General features: G+C 34.8%; 2 protein-coding genes and 1 pseudogene across 4 annotated transcripts in view; 1 reads left to right on the forward strand and 2 right to left on the reverse strand.

Moving 5' to 3' along the window:
• ex (FERM domain containing expanded) overlaps window positions 1-2,126 on the reverse strand; it is a 154,564-nt gene extending 152,438 nt beyond the window's left edge. Inside the window, exon 1 of one of the 3 annotated variants that reach the window (XM_089099862.1) lies at window positions 2,065-2,126. The gene's annotated coding sequence lies outside the window, so the exon portion shown is untranslated. Of the gene's footprint in view, window positions 1-1,870; window positions 1,974-2,012 lie in introns of those variants that run through there. The other 2 variants (XM_089099867.1, XM_089099871.1) reach the window with 2 other exon arrangements.
• Window positions 2,127-4,806: 2,680 nt separating this feature from the next.
• On the forward strand, window positions 4,807-6,141 carry LOC148955033 (uncharacterized; annotated as a pseudogene).
• A 115-nt stretch (window positions 6,142-6,256) lies between these two features.
• Window positions 6,257-11,962, reverse strand: LOC148955034 (uncharacterized). The gene is made up of 2 exons (XM_089106024.1): window positions 11,849-11,962; window positions 6,257-6,640 (listed from the first exon to the last, which is right to left on the reverse strand). Exons 1-2 carry the CDS (start codon window positions 11,891-11,893, stop codon window positions 6,257-6,259), a joined length of 429 nt encoding a protein of 142 aa, XP_088962150.1. The 5' UTR covers window positions 11,894-11,962.
• Window positions 11,963-13,932: the final 1,970 nt, after the last annotated feature.

Raw genomic sequence — 13,932 nt, forward strand, 5'->3', positions numbered from 1 at the left:
ATCCCTTGTTAAAATATAAGCAAATATTTTGCAATTACTCATTTTTTGTTCTATATACAATTAAATGTTTTTTCATACTGCAGTCTATTCAAAGATATTTGATTATTAAAGCAAGTCCAATTTCTACTAAGCTTCAAACTTTCAATTACAATTTTTAAGGTTTTGAATTGTTGTATTCCCTTGTTCAAATATATACAAATATTTTTGCAATTACCAGTTTTTTTTGCTCTTTAAGCAATTAAGTTTCTTTTCTTGCTGATGTCTATTCAAAGATATTGGATATATGCATGCAATCAGCACACAACAGGCTTCTATATATGCATTATTATTGCTGCTTGTCTTCTCACTGCTGACAATTTGTTGTCTTTTCATACTCCTGTCTTTTCAAAGATATTTAATTATTAAAGCAAGACCAATTTGTAACAACAGTTTCTACTAAGCTTCAAAATTTTGGTTTTATTTTTTAAGGTTTTTGAATTGTTGCAATGCCTTGTTAAAATACATACAAATATTTTCCCAATTACCAGTTTTTTGTTCTTTAGGCAATTTAATGTCTTTTCATATTGTGTCTATTCAAAGATATTTAATTATTACAGTTTGTCTGTTTCCAAAATTAAGGTTTTTAACACATTTTCCCAGACTTCTCACCTATCTAGATGTTTTCTTATGTGAGAATATCCCAAGATACTAATTTTCCAGAAATATATGGAGCTGTTTTGAGAACTTAAATATATAATTATTACTCACATATGACAATATTTGGGGGCACCCACCTGCCCAGAGTCTTGGGCAAGTGAACCAAAAATTTGAAAATTTGAGAAAAATTCAAATTTTTTTCAGAATGTGGGGCTGAGCTTAGGCAACAAATAAGTACTATTTGAAAGATAAAGATGGCTTTAAACAATTGTTTGCCTGTTATTTCAAGCAAATTTATGGTCCTATGTCAATTCTGAATTATTGGTCAACCTTCTTAAGACCATAGGCGGGTGTGCTATATATATATATATATATATATATATATATATATATATATATATATATATATATATATATATATATATATATATATATATATATATATATATATATATATATATATATATATATAAAGGACTTGTGCTAGGATGCTGCTCATCACATCACAACCAGCATACCCTATCAGAAATTGAAGTTGTGCAGTGATGTCTACTCTAAACCACAGAAGAATAGTCTCTTTGATCATGCCTATCTTTGGTCACCATTAACAGGGGGGCTTGTATTGAATCCATCTTAGTACTTTCCTAGTCAGAAGGCATGTCACTGGGCTGTAAACACATTCAAAATCCTCTATTTAAAATTTTATATAAAGTGCTTAAATAGTTACCATTGATTAGTATATTCAAATAGAGCACAAAAAAGGAATAAAAAATAATTTTCACCTTGTCCTTATGTCAGTTATAGAATTGCATGAGTATTGAAAAAGAAATATAGCCTATTAACTAGGGCTAGGTTGCAAATTAATAAAAGAATAATCAAGAATTTACCAAGGCTGCTTTCCATTAGTCACAGATAGAAAGCTAGAAAAAATCCAGTATACAAAGGGATACCACCAGATGGCTAATTTGACAGTGTATATATATACAAATCTTTGAATTAGCCAACAGACCAAACAGTATTTTAAGCCTAAGAGTCCAGCTGGACATAGAGAAACATATTAAGAAAAAAATTCCTGCTACATAGCCTAATATGCAGAATAATCCTAGTTGACACATTTTGCAGGGGGAGGTTATCTTCACTTCTTTCCTTGTTTTTCAAAGAAATTCATGGATTTTCTAGAACCTATATATTCACAGTATATATACCCCCACCCCCCTAATGTGCAAATATATACCTAGAATTGCATCCTCAGTCTAAATATAAAATCCATTTGCATCACAAATGACATTTACTCCCATTATAGCCATGTGGTGGATGTCCGTATACAAATATTGTCCTTTATATTAGGCTGGGCCTAGCAAATTAACATAGCATACCAATGACAATAATAGGCTTAGTTTTCAAAATAATGATGACTTTTGTTCAGACCTCTTAAGATCTGTGACCAAACTAAAAGTTCAACTTGTTTTTGATGAGGATTGTTGATTATAGGGTTTTTTCCGCCGTCCAACAGAAAACTGTTAGCTAACAGTTTTCCCAACAATCATTTTTCCGCCGTCCAACTAAAAATTGTTAGCTAACATTGTTAGAGGATTTCTCTAACAAATCGAATGCTTGTTGAAGGAAATTGTTGGGGAATTTAAAGCAAAATATTCAAAAATAAGCAAGATGGGTACTTTTTATGCTTACAAAATCGAGAACTGCTTCTATTTCTTATTTTTTTTTCCTTTCCCCTTTTAGTTTATTAGAAATATCTTTTCTGGTAATCTCATTGAAAAAAAATCAACTCTTTCGTTGAAAAAATAGAAAAACAGCAAAATGGCCACGTAGTCATAGTAATTTAATACAATTAAAAATCAAACGATTTCTCTAATGCAATCAGATTATATTTTTTACTTGGTTGATCCACTTCCTCCATTCATGGGATAATTTAGGTAAATGCACTAAACAGTTACTGTAGGAAATCTTAAGCACTGGCGTTTTAACTTTTACCTAAATTCAATGTACTTTGCCAATAATAAAATGTTTAGTGCCTTTGTTTTATTTGCTGGCATTAATAGTTGTATTTTTTTTTTATAATATTTGAACGCTTTGAAATATTCTATTAATTGAATTTCAAAGCTTTTGTGTTAATTGGGTTTTATCAAGCTGAGGTAAACTCACAGCAACACTATCTTGGTCAGAATTTTTCTTTGAATTTCCTGCCCAATATCATGTTTCTGCGAATTGTGAGCTAACTATTTCTGTTAGCTAACAATTCTGTTTCCGCCGTCCAAACAAATTTTTGTTAGCTAACATTGTTAGCTAACAATTGGATGGCGGAAAAACCCCTTATATCTCCTCTCTTGTTCGGGAATCGCAGTATGACAAACTTGTCTTGAGACTTTCTAGCATGAGTACAAGTTGAAATTTTGTTTTTAAGACGTGAAATCCCGAAATAGATTTTTAGCTTTTAAAGTGAGCGGTCAAAATATAGGAAGGAAGCAACAGAAAATCGCGCATAATTCAAAATACTTATTTTATGATTATCCCTTGGTTCACACAGATCCGGTTTTTTTTCTCACGCAAAACGGCTCACGCATAACGGATGCAGCAATAACGCAGAACTGTCCATATCAAATCGGTCCGGTGTACCCGTTTTAACGCAAATATGGGATTGAGCAAAAAGCAGAAAAAAACTATTAGCTCTATATTTACTCAAGAAGAGAAGTTAAGTCTTACTTTTTGGATTTTTTTTTAATTTTAACATTGCTTATAAAATCTCATGTTAATGTTGCAGAATTTTTACGCCAACTGTATAGGGTGCAGAGACAGTAATTTTTAGCGAAAATATATAAAATAAACCACTCACTTTTTACTTATTCTGGTTCTGTTGGGCTGTACCTCTGCACACTATACTGCAGGAGCAGGTAACGTGCATCTTAGCCAATCTCACAATTCTCTTTCAAAGTGGGTCTACCCAATTTTTTTTTTTTTTTTGTGGGGATGGAATCATTTTTATGCTACTCCATGTTCAAAAACTACATTTTAAGTATTATTTTCCGGCACTCTTAAAGAGAGGAATGTTATCTGAAGGTAGTCATACTTTCTACCTGTCTATACTTCAGCTTAGAATTTTGATCTTTATTTATTTTTTTTTTTTTATTTGTGATTATTTATTGACAACAAACACACACATTTGTCAACAATATCAAAATGACAAATGAACATAAAAAATGGCAAAACCTACAGCTAGCTCACCATTGAATCTTGTTTTTCCACAAACTTAAGAAAAAAGATAATTATTACTCAAACTATTAAAATAAAATCTGTTAGTTTCCACATTTTTCCTCAGGTTTCATGGTTAGTTCAACAATCTCAATTTGATGTTACTTTAATGTAGCGTATTTTCTACCTGTATATACTTAAGCTTATAATTTTGATATTGATTTTTTTTTTTTTTGAATTTGTGATTTTTTATGGAAAACAAAAAAGAAATTGCCAAAAATTTCAAAAATTACAAATAAACATAAGAAATGGCAAAACTCACAGCTAGCTCACCATTGAATCTTGTTTTGCCTCTAACTTATGAAAGAAGATCAGTATTACTTAAACTGCTAAAATAAAATCTGATAGTTTCCACACTTTTCCTCAGGTTCCATGGTTAGTTCAACAATCTCAATTTGATGTTACCTGAAGGTAGTCATACTTTCTACCTGTGTATACTTCAGCTTAGAATTTTGATCTTGATTTTTTTTTTTTTTAATTTTTGCTTTTTTATTGACAACAAACACACATTTGCCAAAAATATCAAAAATGACAAATAAATATAAAATGGCAAAATTCACTGCTAGTTCACCATTAAATCTTGTTTTGCCTCAAACTTATGAAAGAAGATCATTATTGCTTAAACTGCTAAAATACAATCTGATAGTTTCCACACTTTTCTTCAGGCTTCATGGTTAGTTCAACTATCTCAATATATTGATATCAAATTTGTCTTCAAATAAAATAAATTGATTTAAACTTGACTTTTTTCATTTTTATTTTTTGATTGACTTTCCATCTAACCAAATAAAAATTCAACAAGTATTGAAGGCTGCTTGATAAACAAATTAGTTGTAGTGACTGGTACCACCAGCATACCCTCTGTTGTTAAAGCCATTGTCTACCCCTTCTCCACCGCAAATTCGGTTGAACAGTGAATTTAGTATACAAAATTAAAATTGAATTGAATATCAATCTAGCAAAACCAATTTCAGAACCGTCCAATCAAAGTCACTGTTGTGCTTATGGAGTATTTAAAGATTTTGACTAGACCTTCTTTTTCAGGCATCTTTTATTGATCGAAGATTGTGGGTCCGTGACATTTTACGAAATAAAAATACTTCAGGAAGTTTAGCAAATCTACTGGCACTGCTAGAAAAAAAAGACCAAGAATGGTACTTTCAGTATATGAGGATGTCACCTTGCCAATTTCAAGAAATCCTGACCTTAATTTATGATAGAATTCAAAAGCAACATACGAATTGGAGAGAACCCATCTTACCTCATGTTAGACAGGTGATTAAACTAAGACACTTGCCAACAGGCTAGTCAAAAATATATTTGTCTTATCAATACTTAGTAGACCGTTCGACCGTCACAAACATAATAGCTGAGACTACAGAAGCTATTTGAGACGTTTTAAAGGATAAATACATGAAGGCACCTACACAAGAAGATTTTCAAACTGCTGCCAAAAAATTTGAGAGTCACTGGAATTTCCCAAACTGTATTGGTGCGATAGACGGCAAGCATATTAGAATTCGATGCCCCAAGAATAGTAGCTCTCAGTACTACAACTACAAAAAGTTCTACAGCATCGTTCTCATGGCTGTCGTGGATGCGGACTATAAATTTATGCTAATAGATGTTGGATCAGAAGGCAGCTCAGGAGATTCTGGTGTATTTACAAGATCAACTTTTGGAAGGTCAATTATAAATGAGACAATTGACACAGCACATCCACAACCAATTGCCAATGGCATGGTGATATCATATGTTTTTGTAGCTGGCGAGACTTTTCCTCTCAGAAAAAAAAATTATGATACCCTATCCTGGTGGATTAAGCATAGCAGACAGGCAGAAGAGAGTTTACAACTATAGGTTATCCAGGGCAAGACTTGTGGTAGAAAATGCCTTTGGTATTCTGGCTGCCAGATGGCAGATTTTTAATGCAGCAATTGACAACAAACTCAAAACAGTTACTCAATTATAAAGACATTCTGTTGTTAGGACAATTTTTTAATAGCAAGAGGCTCAGATTATTGTACCAGAATTTTGGACGACACTACAAGCAGTAATGGAAGCATAATTGATGGGACGTTAAGGCATGCAGTACAATCTACCTGGGGGCAAACACTCAACCCCCAGGGTTCAAACAATTCTAGCAGTGCAGTAATTGTTATTCGCAATAATTTTTTTAAATTTTTTTATTCAAATGAAGGTGCTTTACCTTTGCAAAACGAGTATTTATTCCAATAGAGTAACAGCTTTTCTTGTCTTTTGCCTGAACTATCTAATTTAAGAAAGTTTTTATAAGAAAGCTCTAACAAAAATTGAAAAGAAATAACGTTTTGAAATTTCATGGAATAAATTTCTAACTTTCGTCTCTCATTTGGCCGCTGGATACTAAATAAACCAATTGCTGAATCTTATGTTTGAGGAAAGTTTTAGTGGCCAGATTAAGCCTCTCCAGATCATTAACAAGACTTGTGCAAAATGCCTTGTTGCAATCAATATCTTCTCTGATTGCATTTATCAGTTCCTCCTCAAGCAGTGAAGTTTTATTGGATACTTTCCCTTTTTTTGAAGGAGGCTGTGAAGGCTCAGGACTTGATGCTGGTATTCGTACACGAGCTTGGAGGTCCAGTTGAGATTGGGGTTGAAGTTGAAGGCGAATTTGGTAAGTTGAAGTTCCCGATGAATCATCGAAACCAGCCAGGACGATTTCTTCGATCACATCTTGTGTTTCTATTTCAACCTAAATTATGTAAAAAATGTAAATTATATAATACATTTTGTAAGAGGCTTGCGCCAATATTTTTAAATTTAATAATAATTATTATTATTATTATTCAAAAGTTTGATCTACCAAGGGATATTTCAGTATTTCATGAGAGCTATATCAACAAAATTTTCAAACAGTTCATGGTAACAAACTGTAAGTAAGGAGTGACCCGGCTCAACGGTAACCAAAACTGTAGAAAACGGAATTTTGATACCAATAGATACATCAAAAGAATCAGATTTTAATGCTGATTTAAAATATATAAGTTTCATCAACTTTAGTCATACCTGCCAAAAGTTACGCACCTGATGAAACTTGGCTGATTTTCAGAAAAAGGGGGAAAGACCCCCTAAAAGTTATAGAACATTAATAAAAATCACACCATCATATTCAGCGTATCAGAGAACCCTACTACGGAGGTTTTAAGCTCCTATCTAAAAAAATGTGGAATTATGCATTATTTGCCAGAAGAAAGATCATGGATGCATGTTTTTTTGTTTGTATTTTTTCCCAGGGGTGATCGTATCGACCCAGTGGTTCTAGAATATTGTGGGATGGCTCATTTGAACGGAAATTTAAAGCCCTAGGGCCCTTCTTAAGTTACCAAAAAAATGGATGGCAACTCAGCCCAATTTTCGTGCTCATTTTTTTCCCAAAGTCACCCGATCAAAATTTGGAGATAGCCGTTTTGTTCAGCATGGTCGAAAATATGATAACTATGTCTTTTAGGATGACTTAATCCCCCGAAGTCCCCGGGGGAGGGCTGAAAGTTATGAACTTTACCCAATGTTAACATATAGCTCTTGCCAAGACAAGACGTGATGTGAATTGCCTGCTTAGATAAACCGGTTTAAATCGGACTATGAGTGTTGCAAGCGATAATGACAGGTATGTTTATTCGCCTGTTTTGAACTTTATCCAAGTGAATTTCGAAGCGGGAATTGACGACGATATTATTGTGAGTCATGCGGTTGATTTTTTCGAGAATTCGGCCGTTTCAATTGCAAAGATTGAACTTTATTCAGCTACAGTTCCAGATGACTGTTGTCCTAAGCGCGTTGGCAATAAAGCAATTACAAACAATATCAGAGATATGATTGATTTAATCCGGAAATGTGATTCTGAGAACATAACTATTCCTATTTATGTGATCCGATTTCCAACCGAAGTTCCTACCATACCGGCTGTAGCATATTCACGCTTAGCTACCAAGATTAATAATATTGGCCGAACTCTAGAAGTTATTGATTCTAAGCTCACAAATTATGATATGAATTTCCCGGCATTACCTATTGTCCCCGCGACTGATAATCTAGCCACAGTTGTTATCTCGAATGTGCCTATGGTTTTGAATAACCCAGCAAAACGTAGAGAGGTAATTGACAAGATCTCCGGTCATGAGGCAATTAGCAGCATACGGTCGTCTAACGATAAACTTGTTGTAAGAATTGATAATGTGGCCGTGAATGATTTTTGCAAGGCTGTGCCCTCAGTTTTAGCGAACTCTAAAGCCAAACTTATCGAAAAGAAATATTTTGGTCTATTAAAGGGCATAGGCACTGATTACGATATCTCTCGCCTTACTGAATACCCTGGAGTCTCTGACGTAACAAGGCTTGGAACTTCCCATGCACTCAGAATTTCGTTTGTAGATGTTGCAACTAAGATCAATGCCATTAAAAATGGATTGAAAGTTGATGACGAATTTTTGCGCGTTTTTGAGTATTTTCAAATCCTGCGTTGTTGCCATTGATGCCGTTCTCCTGACCACGTAGTTGCCAATTGCAGAAGCCCAGTCGTGAAATGCTCCCGATGCTCTAATCCCCACGAATCATCAAAGGACTCTCCCTGTCAGTTGTCCCCTAAATGTGCTAACTGTGGTGGAGACCATGTGTCATATAGTTTGCGATGTCCCAAGTTGCGTGCTATTGCTACCAAAGGTATTGCTAAATGATATCTTTGCCTATCTCTATTTGTTCTTTTAATATTAATGGGACCAAAGATAAGGACATTTGTATTGATAATCTTCTTGATACATTTGATGTAGTCCTTTTTCAAGAACATTTATTGCCGGCTGTGAGCGTAAATTTCCTTCGATGTAGCCCCGGTCACATTGTTTTTTCTACAAATGCCCGAAGAACTCGTGGTCGTCCCTCCAGTGGGTTGGCTTGCGTGCTGAATCGGAAACTCTCTTCCCTTTCCCCACAGTGTTACGGATCTGATGATATTTATTTAGCCGTCAGGATTGGTGATCTTGCACTAGTCAATGTTTATTTGCCGCATAATAAGAATAATCTTGCGTCATTCACCCATTTTTTTAAAGCGTGCAAAAAACTGAAAAATTTGGTATCGGGTATTGAGAAACTTGGTTATGATTGGCTACTAATGGGTGACATGAACTGTGATATGACAATGTCCTCCCCCCGATCCGATTCACTGCTAGAGTGCCTCCCCCTTGGTTTCCGGATTCTGACAAAAGATCTTCCATTTACTTACATACATGCCAGCGGCTCCCGGTCTAATCTTGACCACTGTGTATGCTCTGCTGGTGTTACAACTTCAACTGTCCATGTTGATGAAGATGAAAGAGATTTTGATCACATACCCATATCTCTGTGTGTGTCAGTCACATCTAAACTAGTAATAAATGCTCCCCAATCCGTAGAAAAAAAGTGGTTTCAACGGCGAAATTGGAATCGTTGTGATTAGCCTTTATTTGTGGCCACGTTTGCAAGCCTGCTGAGTACCATTAATGTGCCTTATAACCTCCTCTTTTGTGGAGTTAGCTCACCTAGTGCTCGTTTGCAATTGAATACGTATTATCATCAAATCATTTTATGTTTGAAAAAAAACTGAACAAGTAGCTGTCCCAATTGAACGTATTCGGTCCAACACGTGAAAGTTTGTTTGGAATTATGACCCTCTTTTGAAAAAAGTGAAAAATCAGGCCAAGCTATGGTTACGTATTTGGATTGCTTGTGGGCGTCCCTCTCGTGGTACTGTTTTTTGATATTAAACGTAAAACGAAAACGGCTTATAAAAGACAACTGCGGTCCGTTCGTGAAGCTGGAGTTAATTTTCCAAATAGTTCGAAAGAGTGGAAGTTTGTGACGAATTCTTCTAAGTTTACTGATTATAAGAGTGATAATATTCCGCAATCAGCTTGGATCCAACATTATTCTAATATTTTTTCCCGTGTTAATTTCGCTGTTCATAGCCGATATTCCCAACTCCTTGCTAAGTGCCTTCCCGGAAAAATGCAACAAAAGCACGTCCTTCCTGTGTCAGCTGATATAATTACTGAATCGATCAGGCGACTGAAGTCTCAGTCTATTGATATTGATGGTATAAGCGTTTTTCATTTACGGAAAGATTCTCGGGAACTAGTAAAACATTTGCAGCTACTTTTTCAAATGTGTCTTTGTTGTTCTTGAGTGCCTGATAGTTTCCTATGTGGTACTGTTACCTCAATTGTAAAGAGAGGAAAAGACGTAAATAAATGTGATTCTTATAGGCCTATTACTGTCGCCTGCAATATTAGCAAACTTTTTGAATATGTGCTTCTTCCTTATATTATTGATTTTGTGAATTATGATGCTAATCAGTTTGGATTTAGAAAGGGGATTTCTTGTCATTATGCACATCGGGTGCTTGCTCTCCTTTTTAAGGATGCACAAACGAAAGGTCAATCATTACACATATGTGCTTTAGACATATCTAATGCTTTCGACAGTGTTGTGCACCCTCAGGCTTTTTATTCTTTACATCAGCTTGGTATAAACCCATCGATTATTTCTCTGCTACGTTTTTGGTATTCGAATTCATATGTTAGATTGAAATCGAATGGATGTGTTTTTGGAAATATTACTGTTAAAAGCGGGGTTAGGCAAGGAGGAGTTCTTTCGCCTTATATTTTTAATGCTTGTATTTCGAGTATGATTAATAAGATTCCCTCCAGTTGTTTTTTTTGTTTTTCGGAAGTGTCTTATTTAGCATATGCTGATGACTTCCTCCTGATTAGTCGTTCCAAAATGAGGCTTGAATGGAATGTTAGCATTGTGGGATCTATGCTTAGTGAAATAGGCCTATCATTAAATACTTTGAAATGTGAATATTCACTTTTTAACGCTGTTAATCCCCCTGCTACTCCCCTTGCATGCAATACCTTTACGGTACCTAGGGTCCCTGTTATTAAATGGCTTGGTATTTTCATTTGTGAATCCGTAGGAAGTATCCGACGTAAATTTATTTGTGATTCGAAGGATAAGCTTAAAGCTGGTTATGGCAAAATTGTTGCAAACCGTGGACGTTTTAATAGGCATGGTCTTGCTAAACTCTACTGTAGTTTCTGTGACCATGCGATTTTATCCGCTTCTGGGCTGTATCCGCTTTTTACTAAGCATGATCTGAAACAAATGAAGGTTAATTATTTTAGATATTGTAAGTTCATATTATATTTGCCACTTGCTGTGCGCAATAGGCGCCTTGTTGGTCGTTATGGTGCAACAGAAATTCTGTCCTCGCTTGAAACGGTGCAAGCGAAGATCAGTCAGGATGCTAGTATTCGGTTGGGCCCACATCACAGTCTTATCCGTTTTTTTTATTAGTGATTATATTTGTGGTTAGATTGTCGCTGTTCTTTTTCTTTTTTGTGTTTGTATTACTCCACTATTTTACATTTATTGTACAGTGGGTTATAAATAAAATAAAATAAATAAATAAATAATATAGTATTGATTATTGGGAAGTATACAGACGTTTTCAGAGGGGATTTTTTGTGGTAGTAGGGGTGGGGGGTGGTTCGGGGGTTATGTGGGAGGATCTTACCCTGAAGGAAGTTTTCATGGGAGAAGGGACATTGCTATGAAGGGGGCGCCAGATTTCCCAGCATTATTTAAATAAAGATCAGAAATTATACATAAAAAAAACAAGTATTTTAACTGAAAGTAAGGAGCAACATCAAAACTTAAAACGACAGAAAACATTACGTATATGATTGGGTTCATTCCCTAGTCAATACCTCGCTCTTTAAGCCAAAGATTATTTAGTACTTTCATAAGAGCTATTTATTCTAATTAACGGCATTTGTGATTAATGGGTCATTTTTAAAGAATTGGAACAAAATATTTGACTAAGTATACTAAAATATTGCCCCGTCAATCAGCAATATGAGGTACTTACATTTAGTACTTCTGCAAAATTTGACTGTGTCTGTCTATCTGCCATGTGATCTTCGAGGAACAGAAGGCTCTGAAACCACTTCCAAGGCTTCTTGTCTCTTCCTCCCTGAGACCCACTCTTTTTGACTGTTTTTGACAGTCTTCAACTGAAAGAATACTGGATGAGAATTTGATTTGTATAATCTTTTCATAAAATTTGTTTTTAGAAGACATGTGAAACTTATCAATATCACAAAACTAGGAAAATGTAGTTTATCCCAACTAGGGGTCATTTAATAAAATGATGAAATTATTTGAGTCATGTTGAACTTTTTGTTGAAGTCTTCTAAATTTAAATAAAACAGTTATTAAAAAACAATTTGCCCCTCACGTTAGTTTAATAGATTCAATCTTCTACATCATTTTTGCATCATCAAATTTTATTCTGCAATTGGATGAGAAATCCCTACTATATGTCACTAGGGAAACTCTGCTTGTAAGCCTTACCCAGTCATTTTCTTTGTGATTTGCTCACTAACTAGATGATGAAAATGTTCTATGAGGTAAAATATAATTTACATTTCAGCAAATAAGTGGCCAATAACATAGATCTGATCAAGAGAGAATACTCAGCGTGAATATAGAAGCCTGGAACCTAGGTGTGACTGCAACTTAACACAGGTCTTTGTGTGGATGCCAAGTACAAGAAGAAAAAATTAATATATACGAATTAATCCAAAAGACCTTAAAATAGATAGTTTGGCATGGGTACCAAAACAGATTCACTACTCCTCTTTTATGAGAGGGTTGGGCTCTGTTGTTTAGGATTATATCCTTATTTATTAAAAAAAAACATAAGCTAATGTGCTCAAAAGGACCTAAAGCTTTTGTTGGCTATGAGATGCTACTTCAATCATTGATACAGGGACAGATTAGGCACCCCTGCAGTATATGGTGTAGATTTATCACAATACAAATGGAATTTGATCTAAAAGGTAGCAAATTACTTTATGTTTACTCTCCTGCAACCACTGCATGGTGACAAGGAACAATGAAAAATTGATCAATTTGGAATATAGGACCAAAATAAAATAGATAAGAAATACATATACTGTTCAATTGAAAAGTTAATCTTCTGTCCAAATGCAATAGTCAATTCTTCTGAATATTCATTGCTCTGATTCTATAAATCAAAATTTTCAAGGACACAAACCTGTAGTAGAGCTGCCCACTGTAAACAAAACCAATTTTTTTACTCTATGTGAGTCATCCAATTGAGCTGCAAAGTCGTACAAATACTGTACAGTAGTAGCAGAATATAAACAAATCACGTCTCATGGTATACCCTGGTTCTATTGGCCAACACACCTGTACCCTCTGGCACATGGGCAGCTCTATAGCAAGTTTACCAAGGAGCCTACACCACAAACGTCAAGTGAGCAAAAAACTTAACTGGAGCTGAGTTTTTTTTAATTCAAGAATCTGTAAAGATAAAGTTGCAGACTAGTTCCCCCTGACGAAAACAACTGATTTTTAACTGTAAATTATTCAGTCCATTGGGCTTTAAAGTTACATAGATACTTTTCAGTAGAAGCAGAATACACATGACTCACTTTTTACTGTTTATCCTAGTTGTGTTGGAGGGTCTCTGCACCCTCCCACTAGAAGGGGAACAGTAAAGGTTCAGATTAGCTACCATTGATAAAAACAACCTATTTCTTACTATATATTATCAGTCAATATATACGAAATCATATAATTGAGTTAGGACTAAAGTGAATACACCATTCGATGCCTTTTTTTATGCTGATTACGAATATAATAAGCCCCCCCTCCCCCCCTATATATGCCAATTCAGGGTTAGATTAGGTTGGGTTAGGTTAGGTATAGCCTATATAGGGGGGGGGGGCTGAAATTAATTTCCAATACAAATGCTTATTATATTAATAATCAGCATAAAAAAAGGCATCGAATGGTGTATTCACTTTAGTCCTAACTCAATAATATGATTTCGTATATATTGACCATATTATCCAGTAAAATAGGCTGTGAAGCTGCACAGATACTGTCCAGTAGATGCACAACATAAATAAATTGATAAAGGTG

This window comes from Artemia sp. Qi Xiang Cuo, chromosome 2 (genome assembly GCF_049724085.1).
Source record: "Artemia sp. Qi Xiang Cuo chromosome 2, ASM4972408v1, whole genome shotgun sequence".
Taxonomy (NCBI): Eukaryota; Metazoa; Arthropoda; class Branchiopoda; order Anostraca; family Artemiidae; genus Artemia; species Artemia sp. Qi Xiang Cuo.